Here is a 25590-nt window from a genome sequence, read left to right as displayed (position 1 = left end):
GAATAGGAAAACAGCACTTACAGATGTTTAACTACTGTATGTGGAACTTACTTTAAATTAAATGTGAAGGATATACCCGAAGTTTTAAACACAAAAATCAAAGAGTCAAGCTGTTTTCATCTTACTCCTCTGTTGTAGGAATGGTGGCTTTCATTTAAGAGTCCACATCCAAGCAAAGGTCCCAGAAAAGATCTGCTTTTTCCTTCTTGTCAACTGCTTTAAAATTTCAAAGTAGCAGTGCTTGTCACCATCAGCTGTGTATGACTTGAGCACTATCCTATAAGCAGTACAGATAAAGTTTCTTAACCTCTTCCTGCCTGGAGAGAGGTTTCTTTCCAAATGCCTCAGCTTAGCTTGTCTGTTTTCTTTAGAACCCATCCATACCATAGGTGCGCAGTACAGGTTGATACAGACTTTGGCAAAGCACTGTGGAGAAAAGGAATTTTCCATCAGAAATCTTCCTTTTATTGCAGTGATGGTTTGGTAGGTGAGACTTTGATCACAGCAGCTGCTGCATTACAACATAACAGCAGAAACCAGTAGCTGATTTCCACATGGAAATGAGGACGTTTCCAGGGAAGAAGTTGGTGTACCAGAATGGTTTGCTGCTGCAAAGAGATGCCACTTGACAGCTTCTCTTCCTAGGAGCCCTCATGGGCTAAACTTGATTGATATGAAGGCACCGTATGGGGGACACCCATCACAGACAGAGTAGAGAGAGTCTACTCATAACATTTTCCTCTGCTTGGTACTAGAGGTTAGGTAAGGGGGAAGGTTAGGCTGCACCTCCAATTGGAAACAACGTGTGCTTTAAATTAGGAGCAGAAACTGAAAGAGCATGTTTGTTCCAGTAGCCATAAAAGTAATGAAAAAAAGAGTATATAAAATTTAAGGGTTACCAGAAGTGGATAACTGTAAACTGAAAGCATGAAAATACAGTTTTAGTCACTCAAGAAGATAGAAAATTGCATACTTTAAGAAACTTTCTCTTTCCTGGGTTTTTCTGTTTGTTTTTCTAATGTAGAATTTATTCCAAGTTCCATCGGAAAAGAATGCAGGAGCTGACAGAAGTGGGGCTGCAGAACTTTTTTAACCTGTTCCTCATGCTGGCAGTTGTTGCGGAGACAGAAGATATAGTGAGTCGGGTGTTGGATCTTTTGGATTTCCTGACTCCATCCTCCATCACCATGTCTCGGAGAGCTCTCATCTGGAGAGGTCATTTTGCTTTCCTTTTAATTTATGTTGAGAAGAACATGGACATTAGTGCCCTAGCCGAGAAAATCTCAAATACTTTCTGTGAGAAGGCAAAGGAGTTTTTAGTAACCAAAAATGACTACACACAGAGACAAAATCTCTGGACTCTACTTTCAACCTACATTGATGGTGCCCAGGAAGTGTTTGAGACCAGCTGCTACTTGAGCCTTTCTGAGGAAAAGCTGCTAAATGATGGCTTTACTATGCTGCTGCCTGCATGTCGGGGAGCTGAGCTGAGCATGGTCCTGAATTTTCTTCAGGTTGTTCTAGCCAGACTTCGGTAAGTTATTTAGTTAAGTTGTGGATATAGACTAGCATTTTGTTTTTAGGGTTAAACTGTAGTTCCTGTTAATTTTTTACTGAAATTGAGTAAAAGGAAAGAGAAATCTCTGAAGGTCTGTGAATGATGCGTTCAATCTCAAAACCCACCAATACTTCAGGGCATATAGAATCTTTGAAATGTTTCCTTACTATTTCAGATTAGGTTTGACATCCTGATATTTTGTTATGAATTAGTGTCTCTTTAGAAAGTCATCCAGTTGCTACTATTTCAGACAATATCATCTCTCATTTGATACAGGAAACGTAGAAATTATTGTCTGTGTTAATTACGTAAGTGGGGGCTGGGGGGTGGGTTTTTTTGGTTTTGTTTCTTAATTGAATATTATTCTGTTTTTCAGAGTTTTTGTTCTAATTTTTTTTTTTCATCAAGGTTGCGTTCAAATACTACAGTTATGGAGATTTAAATACTCGTCTGGGGTTCGATGGGAAAGAAGGAAATCATATTTTACCACTTTCAAGCAGTTTTGCTTTGATGTACTAGTTCATTTTTCAACATCCACAGTGCCCTTCAATAAGCATATTTTTTGTCTACTGATGCCTTTGAGAAGCAGTCCTCCAGTTTGAAGCCCAAACTGCTTTTTTTTCATAAGATATTAAGAGGCAGCTATTGATCTGCCATTACTTCAAATGTGCAAGACTGAAATATGTGTAAAGAGCTGTGGAAGAGTGCATAATAGGAATACTGAGGCCCATATGCAAGATCTCTCTTTAACTAGGTTCTTTGTTATTGTCTAGTTTGACTGCAGCTGTCAATAGCTTATAGATCCAAAGACAACTGTTTTTCAGGCAGTCTTTTGAAAAAAGATGAAGCACAAAACTAAGTTTAGTTGATTTATTATTTATTATTTCAGTTCAACTGAATGTATTTCCTGGAATAAATTGGAGACTTCAAAAATGCTTTGACATCTTCTCCATTAGCTAATACACAGCATTTGTTGTGTTGTTTTTAAAGATGAAATAGGGAGAAATTTGAGACTGGTGAAAAAATTGCCTGTTTTATAACTTGGCATTATTTTTAAGCTTTCCAGGACTGGGGGTTATGTGGCCCTCTTGTAAGACAGAGAAGAGGGCATGCAAGTTCAATCTAGACTTCTCAGGTCATCACAGATAAGGTACAGGACAGTATTAGTACCTTTTTTTATAAAAAGTAGTTTTTCTGAGATATTTGAATTACCAACATGCTCAAATAGTAATTAGTATGAGAGAGATTTTTAGAGCCTTGCTTTTTTTAACAGCTCTTTATTTCAGTTTCTGTATTTATACATTTAGTTACTGTTACAAGCCTATTTTTCCCATCTACAGAAGAACTAAATTCCTTAACACTTACAAAACACTTTGATCTTCAGGTTGTATGGAGCAGGAAAATGTTAGTGATTTTGCTGCTTTGACAGACTCACTGAAAACAGTTCTCTGTTGCCATGCAAATAAAAAAACACTAAAACCACCTTTTTGATTCAGAAGATATGGATGATTTTGTGCTAACCAGATGTTAAAATATTATTGAATTGACCAGACTGATTAGGCCTGGTCTGTTTTCAAATTCAGATAAGGATGAAACGCTTGTTTATAAAATCCAGGCTGATATAAGATAGTAGGCCTTTCATAAAAGTAATTTTTCTGTACACTGCACTCTTAATAATTTTAAAACTGTATGACAGGGAATTTACAGGTAGGAAGGAAGTGAGATCACTGATTAAAGAGACAAGCAGCTCCCTCTAGGCTGTTAGGAAATAATAACTTCATGTGTTACTTTCTGCTAACCCCAGATGATGGCTCACAGGAGCATTCTTTATTGCTGATTAAGTAGCATTATGAAAATACTGACTTGGTTGTGTTAACTAAATGCCTCAATATTTAAAGCTAAAAATGTCAAATAGTTTTAGCAGTCCTCTTTAACATATCTTGTTGGGATTGCTGGAATCTCATTCCAGGTTTCCCAGTTGTTTTTATTTGAGGATACTGTAAAAATTCTAGTCTTTCATTTTCAGAGTGAGGTGTAGCCAAAAGCTCTTCTTTAATTATAGCTATTCATGCCGCTATAGTTAAGGGTCTGTCAGCATTTCCATTATAAACCTTTATTTTCAAGGGTTTGTACCATAGCAGTGAAAACTTGCTCTGGGCTAAAACTTGGCATACAAGGATTTGAAAGTACGCTTGTTTTCTTTCTTTCTTTTTTCATAAAAGACATCTGAAAAGAGACCCCCACCTTCACCATTTTTACACCACAGTGTTTTAAAATAACCCATTCCAGCTTTTTCTGGTATTTTTCTTGTCTGCTAGAAAAGTACTGGTAGCTTTTGATTGTTGTATTTACCTATGGTTAGACTATTTTAAATAAGGTTTCTTAAACCGCTTTTTTATTGGTTGTTACCATTATGATTATTTTGGAATCCATATATTTAAATAGAACTATGTCTTGACAGGAGCTCATTTTTATCATTTTTTGATATGTGGTGAGTGGATAATTGAAATCAAGATGCTACTTGCTGGCACTTGCAAGTATTTGATCTTCATAGTAACATTCACTATGAACTGTAAGATTGTATTTTAATACAGTCTCCTTTTTAAAACCATGTAAAATAAACAGTAAATAATCAAGAAACTCCCCTAAATCAAAATGTGAAGTACTTCCTTCCTATTTTTACTTGGAGCATTCAGCTTCTAGCTCAGACATAAGTTTTTTCCTTTATTTTTTTTCCTGTTTTTAAGCAATGTTTTAAAATCCTGACTTCTTGTTGTTGTTGTTTTTTAGGGTTTTTGTTGGTGTTGGTGTTGTTGTTTTTTATTGAAAGGTAAATGCAGGATGTTTGCCCATGTGTGCTTTCATTTGTTCCAACTCTCTAGCACTATCTGTCATCTGTGTGCCTCGTGACACAAAAAGAAGCCCTAGGTTAATAAAAATACAGGCATTAAATGGATTTGACAGAACTTGCTGTAAAAATGGATACAAGACTCTGAGAAACCGGCTGTAGGTGCTGGCACTGCAATATATTATTAAAAGAAGTGTTTGAAACATGCTAAAATGTCTTGTATTGTAATGAGGTATTGCTTTGACATGAGCTTTCTCTTATTATTGTCATCCTGGCATTTGAGTTTTGTTGAGTGTTAGCACAGAGTTACAGCACTATAAAATGTGAGTACATGCCCAGGTGTAAAATCACTGCCGTGCTCCAAACATCTTTGCCTAGTTTCAGGGAGACTTGGAGGAGAAGTGAGAAGTACCACTAACCTGATACCATCATAAATGGTAATTTTACTTTGAAAACAGTCTGTGTGCATTTATGCCCATTTGTACTTTCTTGCTAATTTTTGAAAATTTCAGTGTGTAAATTTCATAAGTTCTTACAGGAATATTGACCAAGTAAACCTGTCTCTAGGAGAAAGTTACATTAATAATTGGACCATGGGTAACAGGATGTTTCTATCTGAGTGTGTTTAGCCTTGAGGTAGTGAGAGAAACCACAATAGGAATGGATTATCCAGTATATCTTTGCTATGGAAATGTAGAGTCATTTGTAATTTTTTTTGTGTTATACTTGCCATCAAAACAGCCTGTGGGAAGCTTTTTAGAGACCAACAGAAGCATCTCTCCCTCTCTCTATTACTGTGTAAGTCAGTAGATAAGCTCAGGAGGAGAGAACAGAAAGGTCCTCCCTCCTTTTCTTCCCCCTCAGGGGTTATAGTGTTAGTCTTTGTAAAATCTTTTTTCTGATGCTGAGCGTCTGAAAACTGTATTCAGAAGAGTTTGGAAGATCATGAGTCTTCTCTTACCCATCCCATCCTGTGAGAATATATAGAGCTCCCAGCTGTGATGCCCTGATAAGTACAGAAGGCAACTCTGGACTAAGCTGCTGAACTGAGAGTCCAAAGATGTTAGTTTTGCTCAAAGATCTCCCAGGCTTAATGAATGACCACTAAAAGTTGCTGTGAACTTTGTTTACCTGTGTGAAAAAAAGGAAATAGATCCTTCCTTTTTCACTTCACAAAAAATATCTTATGCTTGGGGAGCAAGTATGCCTTGCTATGCTAACTTGACCTATCCTTTAAAGTATTGTTATGGTTTCTTTGAAGTTCAAGTATTCCATTAACAAAATTGGTGTTTAAGGGAGTGTAATGAAAATCTAGTTTCTAAGTGCTCTAATGCATGAGAAGCAAGCACTGCTTTACAGTATAACAGCATTTTGAGAGGTTTCCTGTGTAGGAATCCTTAAAAATAATGTTACCACCTTCCCAGGTAATACAGTATATGTTCTTAGCTACAGTTGTTGCCTTAAGGTGTGGCTCTGGTAATTAAAACTGAATTTTCTTTTCTTCTTGCTTTGTGGGATTTGAGGTTTTTTCAGGTTTTTGTTGGAGTCTAAAGTAATGTTTTACGTCTTTGTCCCTTGTATTCTGACCTTCAAAGTTGACTAACTAAAACTAATGTGTTGCTTTAATTGTTTTTCCTCTGCTCTGAGAGTATTACTATGCAAAGAAATGAAATGAGACAACAGCATGCACTGGAAATGTGTACCTAATACTTTGCATATAGAAAGTTCCTGTATACGTTTGTCACTGGTTCAGGTTTGTAAGAATATTCATTTCCCCTTCTCAGTGTCCATTTTCTTGAATCAGTAGGTGGACACATGAAAGTTGAACAACTGATTAACATTAATTGCACGTTGGTGTTTAAGATGTAATAGCATCTTGCCGTAGTAGGAGGGCAACAAGGCTGGAAAGCATGTCCTGTGAGGAGCAGCTGAGGTTTTGGGTCTTGTCTGGTTTGGAGAAAAGGAGGCTGAGGCATGACCCCATTGCTCTCTACAGATTCCTGAGAAGGGTAAGTGGAGAGGGAGGTGCTGAGCTCTTCTCCCTGGGCTCCACTAATATGACATGTGGGAATGGTTCAAAGCTGCACCAGGGGAGGCTTAGACTGGACATTAGGAAGCATTTCTTTACTGAGAGGATGGTCAAGCCCTGGAACAAGCTTTCTAGAGAAGTGGTTGATACCCCAAGCCTGTTAATGTTTAAGAGGCAATTGGACAAAGCCCTTAATAATTTGCTTTAGCTCTTGATCAGCTGTGAATTACTTAGGCAGTTGGACTAGATGGTCATTCTAGGTCCCTTCTTACTGCAATATTCTACTCTACTGTTCTATTCTAGAATCACTTCAGAACACACTGAAACATTAAAAGCTATCAAAAAACCTAACTGTTGATGTCCAAAAAAAGTCTTGGTAGATACCCAAAGCTAAAGAAACTCAAGTCTAGTACTCAGACATCAATCATGAAGATATACAGTTCAGTCCCCTATGCTACAGATGGAAACACACTTTTTGTGTTCCATTGTATCCATTTTATCCACCAAAAATTAATCCACATAAGCTTTCTGTAGCCTACCTGACAGCAGTATAAGATTTCTGTTGTGAAAGGGTAAATCCATGAAAAAAAGAATAAAATCATATCCTGGTGTACTGAGAACCTGCTGCTTGGATCCCTATAGTTGTTTAGAGAAGTATGTGCTCCCTGAAGGACGTAAAGCACAGATTTGTTTTCTGATGGAAGTTTCTCACTTCTGAAACTATTTTCCCTAAATTAACTTTCCTCTCAGTTTTACTTTTATTCTTCACATGAGGTGTGAGGATGGCTTTTCATATGAAGTGGGTTTTTTTTGTTATGGATGTTAAACAAAAGAAATATTTTTGCCAATAAAATCATTATATGCAAGTAGCCTTCTAATCTCTTAATTTTGATTGTTTCTTCGTTACCTTACAAGATCTATATTTCTTCTCTCTTTAGGATATCTCATGTCAGATTTAAGGCTTATTTAAAATGAACAGAAAGCTGAAGCAATTTTCTTTATTCCATTTCAGTCTCCTAAGGCCTATTTCCCCCTGGTGAGCTCATAGCAACAGGGGGGTTTAAGGGAATTCAGCTTTCTGCAAATTAATGTCTCGCATCATGAAAATTCAGGACCTTTTTTTTTTCCTATGTCTTGAAAAAGTAATACAGTGAGTGTGAGTATTATTTCTTGCCAGCGGGTGGAAGATGAATGATTTTGTCACAGTTTTACTGCTTGATGAGCAGTGTCCTGAGGGTCAGGCTTAAGTCTGTGTCACTATGCTGCTCATTACTCTTGAGCTAAATAAGGGCTGATTGGATCTAAATTGCCTAGCACATGGGCTGCAGATGAGCTCAGTGAGTAGGGGATGACCTGCTATTCAGGCTGGGAGTAACCCCGGTGTGCAAATGCTGCATTAGAACACCGTGGGAGAATGAGAGGCTACCGACCGCTGCCAGCAAAAGAAATCGAAATGTAAAAACTCTTTGATGCTGCAATGTTAGAATTTGAAATGTAGGAAGTGACAGGTTGATGGTACTTATCAGCTTTGGCTGGATTAGAGAACAGTGTCATCTTGCTTATATAATGACAGAAGAATGAAGCCCGCTCCCAAGTACTTTGCGGTGCGGAGCTGCTGCTGGCAGAGCCGATGCTGCCTCCTACTGACAGCCCGTGCGGGAGGATGGAGGGAGCGCACGGCGAGCTGGCTCCGGGCCGACAGCTTGGCTGCCCTGGCCTGCCCAAGTGCCCAGCTGTGCCCGGGGTTTCTAGGCTCTTATTAGCAGAGAATCAGAAATGTGACTGATAAAACAGCAAGTGTACATTCTGGGACAAGAGCAAGCCACTGTCTTGCATGTGTCAAGAATGTTTAGACGAGTCAATTATGTGCACTGATCCAGACACATTTGGCTCTGCTTCACCCAGAATATTTCCCTTTGCTCTCTTGTCTCCATTGCTAGCCCCTGTGAAAGGAATTGATCTCTCTGGAGAGGAGAATTAATTTGTGCCTATGTGTTTTAAAGAAAGTTGACCTTTAAAGTGGAGGAAAAAATCTGAACCAACTCCAAGGAGAATCCTTATGCTAACTGAATAGATGAATGTACTTGTCTTAATGGAGGAAAATGAAAACTAGGGAAAGCACTTGCTGGATGCTTGTCACAACATAGATTGAAGCACTTTGTGCAGTTCTGAAAGATTCAGTTCAGTGGTTCAGTAGAACAAGCTTCTGGGTTTTGTTCCCCGCCCCCCCCACCATCACTCATACTTCGAAAACTGGGTAATAACTACAGTGATGAGAAATAGCCACTTGCTTCCTTTTTTCCAAATTTATTTCCGATTCTCTTACTGACAGCTGTAACCTACCAGCATCAACTTCTCTTGCTACTAACTTCTGGGACTGTCTAATCAGCAAAAACAATTTGGTATGTTCTCTTGAAAGCAATGACCAAATGAAGAGAAGGGTTGGATCTCAATACATTGTGTTTTCTGTTTATTCTTTAGTGTTTTTCTGTTTTCTGGGTATATACTGTTTGATTCTTCATCCCCTAGGATGCTTTTGCTTATGATTGAATTTCTTCTTGGAAATAAAATAACTTCTAGTGTACTCATTCCTGGGTATCCTAACCAAAAAAAAAAAAAAAAAAGATCAGAAAAAAGAAAACAGCAGCCTTGAAAGTACAAACAGATTTTCTGTAAAATGGTGTGAATCTATAGGAATAAGAGAAAATTTTCATAAAAATCATCACTAGTGTAAGGTTTCAATGTTACTTGTGTAAAATTAGTGTTATCAGTGTTTAATGGCATTCATTCAAATCACTGAAAACAAAGAACTGTTTAGCACAACTAGTCGTACTAGATGAAAAAAGTTAGGGTTTGATTTTATATGTAGCCAGAAATTAGAGAGTATTTCTGTGTGTTCAAATGGAAAACAAAACCAGCATTTAAAATTACTTTGATGTTTTGAAATAAATTATCCTCAACGAGAAGAAATAGTGAAGGCCAAATACTGAAATTAGAAAGGACACATGGAAATATTACATGGAATGCTTGACTTGCAGCCATATTGTCAAAGTATGGGAAGGTGAGAGAAACAGGGAATCTTCACATCTGGCATTGGTTGAAGTGAGGTAGCTGCCCTTGCTGTTACCTCATTTCTGCCCTTGCTTGTAGACTTTGCTGCCTGCTCAGCACAGATTCCTGCAAGGTCCATTATTGTCCCTGCACTAGCGCAGTTGCTGCCTAGTGCAGGGGGAAAAACTGGAATTGTTTGTGAACTGGAATTGCTTGTGAAGTGGATTCCCTTGTACCTTACAAGGAGTGGGAAATGAACCTGCTACTTATGCTTTCACCTCTGTTTACAGAGTGTTTATTTTTGTGAGTTTCTAGTAGTATCTGCAAGAAAATCCAAAATTTGGATTTTGAAATCTATTGGCTAACTTTTAACAGTGAGTTTCTTATGCACACAGCCTATATGATATTAGGAAGCAGGACCTAATGTGACTCTGCTTTAGGAAAAAAACCAAAAAAAATTAAATATTGTTGTGAGGTGTGTTAATAAAACTCCTGCAGGTGAGAAGAGCTGCTTATTCTGTCTTTAGTTGCAGCATTCTGTATGCAGTTCTGGATATGTCATTTTACAAAATATTTATGAATAAATTGAAAATTAGAGGGAGTCACAGAAGTGAATGACTAAAGTAGGCAGTTTGTATGAGTTTGACGGAAGTGATTTCAGCTAGGAAGAGTTGAGACAAGCTAGAAGTTACCCAGTATGTAAAAGGATGTTACAGGTTTTCTGCTGTTCTTCATGCCAGTGAAGACAGAATTGTCTTAATTTTGGACAGACATTTAGTGTGGTTATTTAGAATAGGCTGCTACTGTAGCACTCTTGCAGTCTTCAAGAGAAACTTATGGAATCAAACTTATTTATTTTCTTTTTTTAGAGTTTGTTTTAATTTCCATGTTCTATTGGGGGAGAAAAATTGAACCTGTTTAGTGCTACAGTATCCTACTTGTTCTTGGAATTTCTGGGGTGGAAGTGTAAAGATGGCTTCTCCTGTATGCACTGGACAGTGGCCCTGCTGAAAAATGTGATGGCTTTTCAGTGGTTTTGTGTTTGAGTCTTGAAATCTGTCTAGAAAATTGCTTTGCAAATGCTTTTTTAGACATTGATTCAGGGCCTGTAGATGTGCATTGCCATGTTTTATTTGGCTTGGAGCAAGTCCAAGTGTCACTAATTGCCAATGGCTAAATGCTCCAGCTTTCTTTACAGTGGCACTAAAACAGGGACAGTGAAAATACATCTAATGGAAAATGAGCCTGAAATAGTAGGCTACCATATATATCCTCCCTAAAAACAAACTGGAAAGAGGAGAGCATACTCTGCAACATATACATTGTGCATCATCTCAGGGACTTTTTGGGGGCCTCTTCCTGACATTTTTTTTTTGGGAGGAGCAAGTAGAGAAAGGTAAAAGCAGTTTGTGGTTTACTTAGTTGTCTGATAAGCTGAAGGTACTGTCTATTCCCTCCTCTTTTTCACAACCAGAAGGCCCTGTTTATCTCTAATCGGGGTTAATTAAAGCCTTAGGGCAATACTGAGCCCCTGCCAATGGCTGTAAGGTACAGACATAATCAAGGCTGCACCCCTCACTGTAGGGAAGGGGGAGGTAACCGTGGGCTTCTCATAGGCTCTGATAATGCAGATGTGCTAATGCTCCTGAAAATACAGGAGTGAACTTATTTTTGGTTAGATAGTTCATTCATTAATTTCTGGCTGTTACCAAAGAGTTGTGGGAAGTGTCTGGTTTAATGTGTGTGCTTGGAAATCCATGTTAAGAGGCAGAAAGCTTCTGGTTCTCTCTGTGGTAATGCAGGGGCTGCACAGGCAGCCACAGCAGCCATTGTGCGCACAGCAGGAACATCCTGCTGCCAGGGATGTGTCATCCTTTACTGAGGGGCAGGAGAAGGGAAGAACAGGCAAGTACAGATGTGCTTGCCAGGACAGTGAAGTTTCCTTCTACTGCTTTTTGCAGTCTTGTTTTCCTTACAAAAAGTCAACCACAAGAATAAAACCAAATATTTTCATTGATATTCTTCTGTTTCCCCGGACAGGAATATATTGATTAGCTACTGGAGATGTACCTTTGGAAATACTTAAGTAAGTGTTCCACATATGACTATTAAAAGTATTTTAGAGCTGCTAAAGATTTGATCCCAGGGAATTCCTCTGATTCATACCACACCTATTTATATTTAAGGATATTCTACAACAGCCTGAATTGGTGAAGAAAAACTGTGTGTATTTGTCCAGTGTGTTACATTTATGTGGAATTTCGTATTAGGTGTGAAGATGACATCAGAAAGAGTTATGTACTGTGATCAGCTCTTAAATAATAATTAACTATAACACAACCATGATCATCCAAACATCGTAGGGAGAGTGAATATATTCAGGCAATCAAAGGATTTTACAATGTGATTATTAGGCATTGGGGAGATGTGGCCCTGTTTAGGGTAACAGGGAGCTGTGGTTAATTGATGCTAGGATAATCAGATTTTTTCTGTTTTATTGTTCTGGGACCCTAGGCTTTCCAAGAATATGTGTGCATGCACATAGAAGAAAAAGAAACCCCAAGCATATGAAATTTTAAGCCTAAAAGTGTATCTTGAAGTTAGGCTTACGTTACCTTGCCTTGCTGTACTGAATTACTGCTATGATGATAAGTGTTGAGAAATAATTTATATTGTCTGTAAATCATCCCCATTTTACATCACAGTGAAAATTCAATACATCTTGATTCCGAGTAGTTTGTAAAGGTATCTATTTTCTTAAGACATGAAAAATGGCTAGCTTTTTCCAAGTCAAACTCAAAAATTGAAGGTGTTTTTTCTTGCAGCCAAGAAATTTTTGTTGTTTTCTTTCTTGAAAGAAGACCTTTGATATGTGTACAGTCTGACTGTTATGACAGAAAATACAGTGGATGCAGTCCCCCTTGAGCTTCATTGTCTTCTCCAAATTTAGAATGTGAGATGAGGAAATGGCATCAAGTTGCACCAGGGAAGGTTTTGATTGGATATTAGGAAAAATTTCTTCATGGAAAGGGTTGTCAAGCACTGGAACAGGCTGGCCAGGAGGTATTGGAAAAAGGAGATGTTGCACTTTGAGACATGGTTTAGTGGTGGACTTGGCAGTGCTGGGTTAATGTTTGGACTTGATCATCTTTAAAGTCTTTTCAACCTAAAGGATTCTGTGAGGATGGAAAGCAGAATTTAATTGCATTAAAGTTCGTTATGGAAGGGTTTCCAATGCATTGCTGTGATACTGAACCTCTGGAATTCTAATAGCTCAACCTATCCTCTGGAAGATTTGAAGATTAAGTGTAGCATTGCTACTGTCTCTTACTGAAAGTTTGTCTCTTGCTCCTTTTTCTTTCCTGTTCTCTCTTTGTCCTGCTCTTTCTTGAAACAGAGTAATTTCTGAAAACTCTTCAGCAATCTTATCTCCATGTAAATTAATACTGTAAATTGTGCTGCTAGTGAGGGTGGAGGGGAGTAGTAAGAGTGGGTGGGGGGAGAGAAGAATTAAAATCATTCCAATAAATGGTTTAATTTATGCCTCAGCAGTTAAGCATGCTCCTGGTTAACAGAAATACCCTTCAGCTACACAGGATTTGGGAGGGTTGGAGGGCACTCATTTGCACATAAATAGCCATTAACTGATAAATTCCCAGAGGTCTCCTGTTGCATGCTAGTGGTTCTGACCTACTTAGCTAGCTTAAATTTGTTTTACAGAATTATTATAATTCCATCCTTGGTACTTAAACTTTGTGATTAATGCATGCCTCACAATACAATTAAAGTATAATTACACAGTTTTACAGTTTGCTATCATGGTGTTATTATTATTACAAAGACCTGGATTTTGCAAATATTAGAAGAATTAGGGTTCTGATACCCATCACTTTGCTGTTATTAAGTGATTATGTTAAATGGGACCCCTTTATGTCTGAAGAATGAAGTGGAGAGAGGGGAATCATTAACTAGCACATCAGATGGTATCTAAGTGATTGAGGAAGAGATGTGTGGTGAGTTTTTTACACATCTATACATGATAGGTGCAAATACCTTTTGTTCATCTTTGCCAGCTGCCTCTGACATATTCTAGCACATCTGTGCTGTAGTGCTTGAAAAAGTTTCATCCTAAACATCTCCTCACTGTAATCAGTTAAAAATCATTTGCACGTGTTAAAACTTCGATTTTATTGTACTTCATTGATACTTTTTATTACATGGACTTTTTTAATACTCTAATAAAAACATGAGCAGCCAGATACAGATGTTCAGTAGATCTGTGTGGTGTAGGGTAGGGTGTGACTGCAAAGATGATACAGACCTTTCTCTTGTGCTCTGTAAACTCGGAGCAGTTCTCTGTGAGGGATCTTTCTGACTTCTCAGTTTGTGCATGATTGTACTGCATATTTATACTGGCTGCAGATAACAGTAAGTCACAAACACTGCTATTTTTACCTTAACTCTAAGGGTTACCTGGCCTTCCCTATTTTGCAGACCAAACTTAGTTCTCTGGCTACTACTTGTTCCTCAAGGAATGATCCAAGAATCAGTAATGTTACTTGTATATGACCTAAAAAAAATTGGTGCTGTAGTGCATAATTCTTATTACATCCTTTTTCTTTTTTTTCCCCAATGTAGCTGTATCAGAAAACTTTACATTAATGACTAATATAATTAGCAACTAAAAGGACTGAAAAATATTTTTAATAATATTTTCCTTATTCCAATGTAAGTAACAAATCTAATTTTACTTATCTGTGAATATGTGCTGCATTGCAGAGTTCACTGGTGGGAAATAGATCAGTTGATGCATTTTCTGAGTTACACTTTCTGTTCTTCTAAAGCTCTAAGGTTATACTATAACATTTTTTATCTATAATTGCAACTGGAGTGAAAACGCCAAATGTGGTATAGAAATCGAATGTTGCACCCTCTAGTCTTATTTGATCCAATGCCTTGGTTTTCATTTTTGCTTAGTTTAAAAAGACTTGTTGCTTATGTGGTTTTCTGGTTTTCCTAAGTTGTGCTCTTCATTTCTTCAACAATGAAAATATTTCTTCTTTTTAATTCCAGAAAACAAAAAGAGTAAAAGGCAATTAGAAATCTTTTTCTTAGAATTACTCCTTTAGCATCTGTTTGTTTTTTTTTTTTTTTGTCTGTATTTATGCTGCTACAATGATATAATCTCTACTTTTGCTGTTATCATTTGAGCTCAGAAAACATTGGTCATCATTACTGGTGCATGGAAGCATTCAAACAGGTAGCCAGTAATTATGCTTGGAAGAATGTGCTATATTTCAAGGCTTCCTACTTGACTATTCGGGAATTGGTTTTATTTCTAGTCTTTAAAAAAAATACTGCATTGAAGTGATTTAAATCATTTTCATGTGGCACTGCAAAAATGCAAAAGCACATTATCAGAGAAGGAAATGGTCAGCAATAAGAGCTGTTTTGCAAAGTTGGCTTGCAACAGCTACCACACTATGTGGGGAAAACAGTTATCCTGTAATAATAAGACTAATGAATTCAGAAATCCATTGATTGAACTGGCTCTGGGTAGATTATGTGCAGGCTTGCTTCAAGGAGAGGAATTTATGAAATGTTTGCCGCATCCAGCAAGCACTGCTGCTATTATACAGCTGCCTCCTCAGTGGTTTGCTTTGATCCTGTGGAATGAAAGGACAGGAGGATCAGCTCAGGTCTAAATGAGATTACAGCTGGTTCGGCAGCTTATCTGGTCTAATGCCAACTAGTGTGGCTTTGCACGTCCTAAGGGGTTTACAACAGAAACTGTTTATTGAGTATCATCGGTTTACTCAACACAAGCAGGCTAATCCTTCCCAGCCTCAGCATGTTGTAGGATTGTGTATGAGCCAAACCAAAAGCTGGTGCAGCCAGGGCCTCCAGAGCCCTTTGTCTCGCTTCATATTGATTTTTTTACCTGTGTTAAAGACAGTAAAAAATAAAACCAATAACCGGCCCTATTGTGAGCAAAAGGTTAATCTGACCTAAAAATCTTACAAAAGCATCTTTTAACCCTAGAAGGGATGGTAGCCTTTCTCTGACTTTTCACTCAAGGGATTTTCTAGTTTAGGGTTTTGAAGAGCAAAATAGGGAAAAGAGCTTCAATATTTAACTCTGTGTGTCTTGAAGTTGTCTCTGAATTCTTTCGGCTGCTGCATAGAAAACTTTAAACAGTTATTTGTAACATTATTATAACAATGTGTTGTCTATCTGTGGTAGGTGATGCTGCATGGCAAGGACACAGCATGCTGAACATAGGCAGAGTAGTAGGAACTGGTAGGTGTCCCAGGGCTCATGCTGCTTTTTCACTATAGTGGTTTTTATGTAAAAAACATCAGAAAACACCTTTATCAGCTACTTTCTCAGTGAAAAAGCAAATATTGCAAACTAGGCAAGTGCATCTTAAGAAATTAAGAAAAGTAACAAACAAGCACAGAAAATCAGAATATTTTTAAAAAATTATGTGCTGCAAGTTTTTAAACAACATCCCTTTCTGTTTTGATATGAAGTACAATGCAATATTTCATACAATCATATTTTATTGAGAGTATTTTCTATCTGAGGTGAGTTTTTTGGAAGGCATTATAGCGTGTGTCAGATTATTATAAATCAAATGTTTTTTATAGTATAGAAAAATACTAGATTAATCTTTAGGAAGCCTTGCAGAGTAGTAGCAATATATTTACACTGAAAAGAAATATGATAAGTTATCAAATTTACATTGTTGGAATTATTATTAAATACTTTTTTGTATATTGTGCATATTATTGGGAGTAATTAAATTGGTTTTGCCATGATGCAGGGAAGAGAATTTGTTGGCACACCTATCTGTCATCAACTGCATGTGATAGACTTTAACTGGAAACTGTTTGAAGGCTGTTGATTGCTATGTAAAAAAAAGAAAAGGTAACAGTAACTTGAGGAATTATGAATGGCTGTTTTCTGTTTACTTCACCTAATTGGAATGAATGTCTATTTAAGCTATATGTAAGCAAAGACATTACCATGGACACCATGGAAGCATTAGGAGTGTTTTGTGGCAAAATTGCAAAAAAATGTGTAAGATAAATGTGAGCTTTACTAATACTTAAACCTAATGGACAAGATGTGTATAAGTTTAAAATGCAGTAATTGTTCGTTTACTTGTATTCTATCAAATCTGGTCTTAAATGATGGATTGCTCTCGTGTAGTATTACACTTCAACATGTTTGAAGATAAAAACTATTGTCGATGATTGCTTAAAGTCTGTTTGTTCGATCATCTGAACAGTGCAAATCAAAGTATTTTGTCAGACTGTGAGAAGTTTTGCCTGGATAATGCTTCCTACACAGACAGGTTGCCAGATAAATTATGTGCAGTTTCACAGCGTAGCTGGTGCTGGAAGTTAAATGGATGCCCAGTGGTAGAACCTGTAAAACATTTTCCTGTTAACACTACCAGGCAGAATTGACATTGTTGATGGTACCTTTGATCTAATAAACTATCAGTTCTAACAGTGATTTTTACTGTGTTTCAGAGGGGATGATGATATAAGTTTAGCAAGCCTGCCATTCTTTCTGGATGACAGAAGATTAGCTCTCCTGTCTGTATTACCCTGCGTTGGGAACAATGTTAGTAGGGGATGTTTTGTACCCAAAGTAATCACCTCCACTAAAAAGATATGTTACACAAACAGCATCCTTTCCTGCAACAGATACTCCATAAAGAACAAAATTGATTTTGCAGGAAGGAAATGAAATGCTTTGTTTGGAATTTGGAAACAAGTTATCTCATTATCTTGAGTACAAGTTTGCCTGCCTTCCAAAGTCTGTTTTCTCTTTTGAGAGGAAGATTTTCCTTAGCCACTTACAGTATATGACTCCCAGCAGCTTCCTAGAGAGTATCCCTATGCATATAGGTTTTGGTTTTCTGCAAAGACAGCTGGAGGAGCTGGAGCAAGAGAGTTTCATTTTAGGAAAGAAAAACTTCATTTGAACTACAGTTCCTCTCCCTGTTACAGTCTTGTTTTAAATTAGGAGTATTTTTGAAGTATTTTTCAGGCTTCCTGCCTGAAAAATGAGTTGCATGATACTAACAACAGTGTTACATGTGTAATGGCAAGACAGGTCTGTTACTGGAAATGATTTCAGAATGTCTGAAGAGATAACTGTGGGTAGTAGTACTTCTGGTTGGTTTGTTTTCAGTATTTGGAGTTTAATATTTAATATTTTGATATTCTCCTGAGGACTTTGTGCCGTTATCCTCAGAGTCCATTTCACATCTCATGCTCCCATCAGAAACTTTTAACTGAGGTGGCACCCACTCAGCATTTGAATTTCTGCAGCCAGAATAACAATTTTACCAGTTTGTCTCTGCTGCTTGCTACTTGAGCCTGGGTGAGGACAGGCTCAATGAGAGAAACTGCATTTCTAAAGCTGTGCTAGATAATGGAAGATATTTGAGATGTGGTGAAGTTGACCTCAGTGAATGTTTCACGCAATATGTGGAACTTCGGATTTTATTTTTTAAAATTTTTTTAATAGCATGGCTAAGAAGAATTTTAATGATCTTTGCATAGCCATGAACTTGCCATCACATTTCTTAGATTGTAAGCTCTTCCAAAATGACCTGTATTCTTTTGATATATTTTAATGAAACACTGTGAGCTTAAAGAGAGATCCACTTTAGTACAGTATGTGGGTGTCTCTTCCCCAGTGTGGGGAGTCCATCGACACTGGGAGTCTGATTAACTACTGGGGTCTGAATTGTAAGAAATTATCTGTTTAAGGTCAACCTTTAAGCTTTAATTTTTATTTCAGCTATCTGTACTGTGTAAGAAATTCCTTTAAAAAGTGTAAACAATAGTTTACAAAAGAGGTGAACCTCTCCCATCATTATAATTCTCTGTCTGCTGCTGTTATCCTGATCTCAGAGTCCCACAGAAGAGCTAAAGGCAGGATTTTGGAAATTACTATATCTAAAAATGAATTTCATTGCTGGCCTTTCAGAACCATTACTTGGCATTCCAGTCACACTACATAGTTATTATTTCTCTTTTTTTTTTTTTTTTTTTTTTTTGAGAAAAAAGACAGTAAGGAATTGGTAAAAAAGACTTAGCTTGTAAAAATTCAGAAAATTTATTGTATCTGAGTCTGGGCTATTGTGTAGCTATAGGCAGCTACATTTCATTGCCCTCCTGGTGTTCTACAAGAATATGATTCAAATAAATTATGTTGTATAAGTAAGCAGCATATTGGGTTCCCAGTAAAAGAAAAACATTGAAATACCGATTTAAGTTGAGCAGAGGATGAACAAGATGATTAGGGGTCAGGAGCAAATGCTCTTACAAGGAGACACAAAAAGCTGAGTTTTTCATCCTTAGGAAAAGGGGGTTTGGATAGGAGGTGGTGGGTGGAAGGCAATTTATTGATTTGTAAAGCAGTCTTATTGGGGGAGAGGTTATAGATGAGATGGACTCAGACTTGTCACAGATGTGTATGGTTGTAGGAATCAATGGACTGAGATTGTGAGGAAGGAAGTTTTTATTAGAAATAAGGATAAAATTTTCACAAGATAAATATTGGAACAAATTTCTAAGACAGGTTGTAGAATTTCTCTCCTTATTTTATTGAAGATTGGCATTGCTTTGAGCCAAGGGTTGCACCTCCAGGGGTCTCTTCCAATTTAGGTTTTTTTCTATGACTTTAACTTCTATTAAAAAATGCACAAAACAAAACCAACACTTCCCCCCCACCAGCAAAAATAAAAAAAAGCAAACAAGTGCAAACAACTGACAAAAGACAAATGGAAATCCTGTTTAACACATAATGACTAGAGTATGATGAATTTTAGAAGTTCTGCTCAAACAGAAGAGTTTTATGAAAGATACCTATTTGTAATCTGCAGTTTCTCTGTTCATTAAGTAACATGACTTTTAAAAACACTTGTTTTTCACTTCAGTATTTTGATTTCTCAGATAATCTGGCATTCTGATTCTCACTATTAATTATATTCACATATGAGTCATCTTTTAATGATGTGGAAGGTTTCCATATTCCTCCATTGCGGATTTCAGCAAGAAATATGCCCTTGCCACCAAAAATCTTGATGACATCCTGTGCTGCAGTAGGCAGAGCTGGTTCAGGGTGGAAATCCTTCCCCTCTGTTTATTGTGAGGCCACATCTGGGAATGCTGTGTCCAGTTCTGGGCTACTCAGTGCAAGAGAGACATGGACATATTGAAGAGGGTCCAGTGAAAGGCTACAAAGATGATTTTGGGACTGGAGCATCTCTTTTGTGAGGAAAGGCTGAGAGAGCCAGGACTGTTCAGCCTAGACTGGAGAAGGGGGATTTTATCAATAAATAGAACTATCTGAGGAGAGGGGGGCATGAAGAGGACAGAACCAGGCTGTTATTGGTGCCCAGTGCCAAGACCAGAGGCACAGGTGAGTCCCTCTGAACATCAACAAATGCTTTTATTTTCACTGTGAGGGTGACTGAGCACTGGTACAGGTTGTCTAGGGACATTGTGGAGTCTCCATACTTGGAACTATTCAGAAGCCTTCTGGACGTGGTCACAGGCAGTCAGCTTTTGCAAGCAAGGAGTTCACTCAGAAGGTCTTGATGGGGATGGGTGGATTTTTCTTTTGATTATTTTGAAGGAAGATACTCTTTAACAGGGAGCAAATGGTGCTAAACTTATTAGCTGTGACTCTCAAGTCTTTGGTTGTAACTGTTCTGCTCTGATGGCAAGAAGGAGGAATCATGGTACCAGCAGTGATGTGTTGTTTTCATCTAAATACCTAACAGCTAATACTGTCTGTCCCTATGTGGCAGATATTAGCATTTATGTTCCTAATAAACTCTGAACTTGAATAAATATAACCCGAAGTGATCTGGGCTCCCTGTTCTTTCAAATATAAAATAGTTTGGAAAAGAAATGAAATCTCCTGTTAAAAAAAAAAAAGTACTTATGTCCCTTGTAACTTAAAGTTACAGAAATGTAATTACGGTTTCTCAGTTCTCTAAGAAATTTTTTTTTAAAAAAGATGACCAGTGTTTTTTTAAACAAACAAATTAACAAAAGCTTCAAAACCAAAGGCCAAAGTGTCTCATGGGCAGGGCAGAACACAGAACTTCCAATGATTTCTGTAAGCCTCCTCCTTCCCATCAGTGGTGAATGAGTCTGTTTTGTGTTTTCCTTTTAAACTCTAATTTTGTGAGGTGACAGGGAATTTATTGGGGAATTTTGTCTTGATTTGGCCAAAACTAATTGTAATATTGCAAAATATTTCTATTCAAAATAAGGCTTTTAAAAATTGAAATGCAGCTATTAAAAGTTCTGTCAAATGGCAATGACTTATAAATATTAAAGTTGGTTTAGGTGGGGATTTTTGCATATGTGAACTAAAAATGGGGAATACAACAGCCTAGGATAGTATCAATTTCAATGCGGCTTGTTAACTTTTTTTATTTTCTCTTTGTTCTTTGAGTGGATTTAAAAATTCTGAATCTGACCTATACTGAAAGTCTGCTCAGGGAAACTAAATGTCTTTTTATCTCTTTACTTCTTGTGTTGTTTCTTCAAAAGAACTGAGCAGGGACCCATTCAAAGCAACAAGATGACTCCCAGTGCCTTGAATAGTGCAGAATCTGTGCAGAATCTAGGAGAGACTGCTTGGCTGAAATCTGTGAATGGCTGGGCCCTTATGCTGAGATGAGTACCTGGACACTCTCTCTCCTAGGACTTCAGATTTTGGGACAGCAAAGGGTTGGTTTGTGGGTTTGTGTGTTCCAGTTTGTATTTTGCATTACAGGCACAAAGGAAACTGCAATCTTAGCATATGCCTACACAGTACAGGGCAGAAGCTAACTTGGCTGAACACCAGTGAAGGTAATGAAGGAAAATTGCAGTTGGGCTCAAATCAGTTGTCTGTTTTTCCCAACAGTATTCCACAAACTGAAATTTGAACTAGTTGCACTGAATTAACACAGGTTGTGTTGTCTTTGCTGCTCTTGCAACCTTATCTTTTCTAAATGTGATTAGCAAAAGAAAACAGCTCTCTAAAACAAATTTTGTAGGGTGGCTATGGAAGATGTAATATTCCCCCACAGCAGACCTAGACAAAAAAGCAAGCTTGAGCTCTGTTGCTTGCATTTAATTTACGGTCATAACAACTTGTCTTTTCAGTGATGCAGTTAAACCCACTGAGAAGGGTTAAGGAGAAAGTGCTAAGTAATATTCTGCAGCTTTGAAAGCTTGGCTTTTCTGTACCTTGGTGTTTTAGGGTTGTGTGTCTGTTCTTGTTAATATCTTTACTTTGTCTTTGAGAATAGTAAGGATGTTGGGGATTTCTTGTTCTCCCCATGTATTTTATAAGTATTACTGAGCGCACACAACATGCTGTCACAGTGAATGCAGGGTTCTCTATTACTGTGCTTAGCTATAGAGAGGATTATATTAAACTCTGTAACCTTGCTGGAGCACCTTTGTACATTGCTGCTATATTGATAATCTTCACATGATTCAGTTGCAGTTGAAAATATCTTATTCACAGCATTAACACTTTCAATCCCAGTGAAGATTAGAATCTTTGATATCAGGAGATGAGCCCCTCGATGGGCAGATAATTTTTCTAATTTTTTAAAATTTATTTATTAGTGTGGTTCTTGCAATGGTTGCCTTGGACATTTCTTCACTTAGACATATACAGGGAATACTCCTCAAACCTAGCCATTCAAAAATGGGTAAAATAATTTATTGATGAATGAATTAGTGGTTAAGTATGGGGCTATTATGCTGTTTGATTGTCTACAAAATAGTGAATACTTTTGGAAAATACTTGTGTTCTAAAATAGATACACAAGAACATTTTGGAGTAATTAAGAAGAACATTCCCTAGTGTTCCCCATCCGCAAATTATCTATGAATCAGTGGATTGAAGCAGCAACGTAAGATGTGTTGACATTTTCTCTCTGTCATTAATGCAGACCTAGTAACAAACAGCTTTCCTCTAAAATCTGATGTTAAATGCATAGAAAAATCATTGGAACTTATTGCCCTGTCTTCAATATTGCACATTATAAAATCAGAATTTTGGTGACATTTGCACTGCATGTCTTTAAAGTAAAGGGAATCCAGTCACTAGAAAAGAATTCCAAGTTTGATTTCCTTTTCTTTGTCCATGATTATATTATATGCTAGTTCTTTTCCAAATCCTTGCTGTTTCTTGTAATTTAGTAGGAGTTGTTTCAGGTAGACTGCTGACCCATTTCTCCATATATGTGACTTTCATCAAGCAATCAGTGGGAAGTTCTTGCAAGTGTTTGTATGGGACTATTCATTTGGGTCTCATGATTATGTCATCTGGTTGGCCTGCATCATGGCAAGTCTCACTGAGAATCTGCATGAGAGTCAGAAGGACAGGACAGGCTGTTCATAGCATCTTCCAGGTCTCTCTTCTGTTATAAGTGCATGGGGTAAAGGTCACTGCAGGAATAATGTGGAACAAGAAGTGGTGTAATATAGTAGGGAGAACTGGCTCTGCTTGACACTTCATTTGTGTGTTTTATTTTTTTCTTTCTTAGTTAAACTCTACAGCATTTTCTGTGTGCCCATTTTCCTCTTTAAAGGATATCCACATTTCTTCCTGCAATTTCATGAGTTTTAAAATAACCTCTTTTTTTATTCTTTTGTCTCTGCCAAGTCTGTAGGTGGTATCTGGGAACTTTTACTACCCTTCAGTAGAAGGGCAGGAATATTCAGGCTAGTACCACTTTGGCCTTTGTGTAACTTCTGCTATCCAGTAGAAAAAAAGTAAAGGAGTGTATGTGAATTACGCCTAGATTTTGAGTCTTTTTCACACCAATGTGCTGTTTCCTTCTAAAAGTCCAGAAGGTGAATTCCCAAAGACTATTTAAAGTTTCAAGGCTTAGCTGTGTTCAGAATGCTGCAGCTTGACAAACTAACATCCCTTACTCTGAATGCTTGGTTTGAAAACTTTGAAGAGGATTAGGTCATGGCTGCTTTTGCCAGTTTTAGTGATTCCTTGATGGGGAAAATCATTTCATCAGTGAGAACTTTGCTGATTATATATCATAGCACATTATTGTTTCCATATTGCTGTGGAAAAAATGGTTGTCTTAAAAGCTTGAGACTTTCAGTTCAATTTTATTCTGCGGTACATACTGTTTGCTCTGTTACATTCAAATCTAAATAATTTAGTGATGGACATAAATCTAGCAAATTCCTCTGTATTAGTTTCAGACAAAGAGCCCCATTTCTTGAATTGTATTTCTCTAAAGAACAAGCAGTTAAGCTGTGTATTAAAAAGTATAGGAACTTGGACTTAAAAGTGAATAGTGTATGTTTGCCATTTTTGCGTATTATGGGATCGGTTGCAATGGTTATGTTTGGGGGGGGTATTTGCTTTGTTTTGTTTTTAATATAACTTTGAAGTTGGAAAACTATATATACTGGTCTTGATTTACTTTTAATTTTATGTCAAAATGTAATGTAATCCATTACTTTCAGTTGTGCAGTTGATAGACCGATTTGCAAAAGATGCATGAAACAAACAAAAAACATTCAACAAAAACTGTAAAAAAAATTACTTATGAAAATATTTAAAAAATCATAAGCACTAGATTCCCTATCTGTCTGTATAATTCTTTAATTACTACATCTTGCATCATCTGTTTTAACACCCTCTCAGGTAATGTGAAGAAAATACTACTGCCATACTGCACTATAATGTTGAAAGGGATCTGACACATTTTCTGCTCTCTTCCCTGTGTTTTAGTGAATCAAGCAATGTCTGAGAAATTAAATTTGGCCCTAGTCTCCAGATCACTAGAAGGAAAAAAGTAGTGCTTTAAAGTGGTTAACTTCTTAAAATGTTTATATCTTCAAAGAACTTTATAGTTTCCTGAATAGGTTTAGTTATGAGTAAGTATCATTTTGTTTAAGGCATTTTCTGTTGATATTATTTAACTTGGGAAGGTGACCCTGCGCTAAATTGCAATGTGTAATTTGAATACCCATGGGCTGCCCTTCATCGGTTTGATTGGAAGAGATTATCTGGATTTCTAATATACTTTAATTACTCTGCTTATATAAATTGTCACATTAGAATCTTCTTAACTGTTGAGTCTGTTCTGTCAATGATTCACTAACAACAGGAATATCCTAGGCTCTTCCACTGAGATTTGAAGATTTATACCACCAATGAAAGGACTGGAATGGCTCTATTTAAACCTACTGTATCTTCAGTAGGAAAGAGTATGTGATCTGCTTCTACCCAGGCAGTGATTGATGTGTGATAAATTGAAAGGATCTGTAGCCTTTTTTATTTTGGTAAAAGGTGTTTTTTTCGATTAAGGCAACACAATGCAAAATATGTTTTAAGATATTTGGGGGTAATGTATTCCTGATGTTCATGTGGCAAAAAACCAAACAAACACAGGGTAGGATTTTCAGGTGGAGGAAGGTAGAGTATCTTCTAGCAATGTTAGCTACAGTTTTACAGAGAAGCTGTTGTAACTGAAATCATAGAATGGATCAGGTTGGAAGGGACCACAGTGGGATCATCTGGTCCCAATGTTAGCTACAGTTTTACAGAGAAGCTGTTGTAACTGAAATCATAGAATGGATCAGGTTGGAAGGGACCACATCTGGTCCAACCTCCATGCTCAAGCAGGATCATCCTAGAGCCTATGGCACAGGACTGTGTGCAGGGAGTTCTTGAATATCTCCAGTGAAGGAGACACCACAACCTCTCTGGGCAACCTGATCCAGTGCTCGGTCACTAGTACAATAAGGAAGTTCTTCCTTATATTCAGGTGGAACTTCATGTGTATCAGTTTCTTTCTACAGTGTTGTGGTGATGTTGGCTTCTTTGACCTTTTATTCCTGGGTATCTCTCTGCCTGACAGCTCTGTTCAGATGAGCTTAAAGGTTACCAGCACTTGGAAGAATCCTGCTCTCAAATGGTGTAGGGGTCTTCCAAGATGTAATGGTCTGATGACCTACAGTAACAGGTCCAGCTCACCAGCAGCTCATTTGACACATGCAGCATATGTGTCTTGTACAACAAACCGCT

At 37.4% G+C, this 25590-nt stretch overlaps 1 protein-coding gene across 1 annotated transcript in view; it reads left to right on the top strand.

The window, feature by feature from the left end:
• The window catches only part of MMS22L (MMS22 like, DNA repair protein), a 90911-nt gene that overhangs the window by 33158 nt on the left and 32163 nt on the right, over nucleotides 1–25590 (top strand). The window contains 1 exon segment of the mRNA XM_008637910.2: nucleotides 1025–1534. Coding sequence (XP_008636132.1) covers nucleotides 1025–1534 — 510 coding nt within the window.

This window comes from Corvus brachyrhynchos, unplaced genomic scaffold, assembly GCF_000691975.1.
Source record: "Corvus brachyrhynchos isolate BGI_N302 unplaced genomic scaffold, ASM69197v1 scaffold14, whole genome shotgun sequence".
Lineage (NCBI taxonomy): Eukaryota > Metazoa > Chordata > Aves > Passeriformes > Corvidae > Corvus > Corvus brachyrhynchos.
The sequence above is the reverse complement of the archived record's forward strand: the minus strand, read 5'-3'. Positions and strand labels throughout refer to the sequence as shown.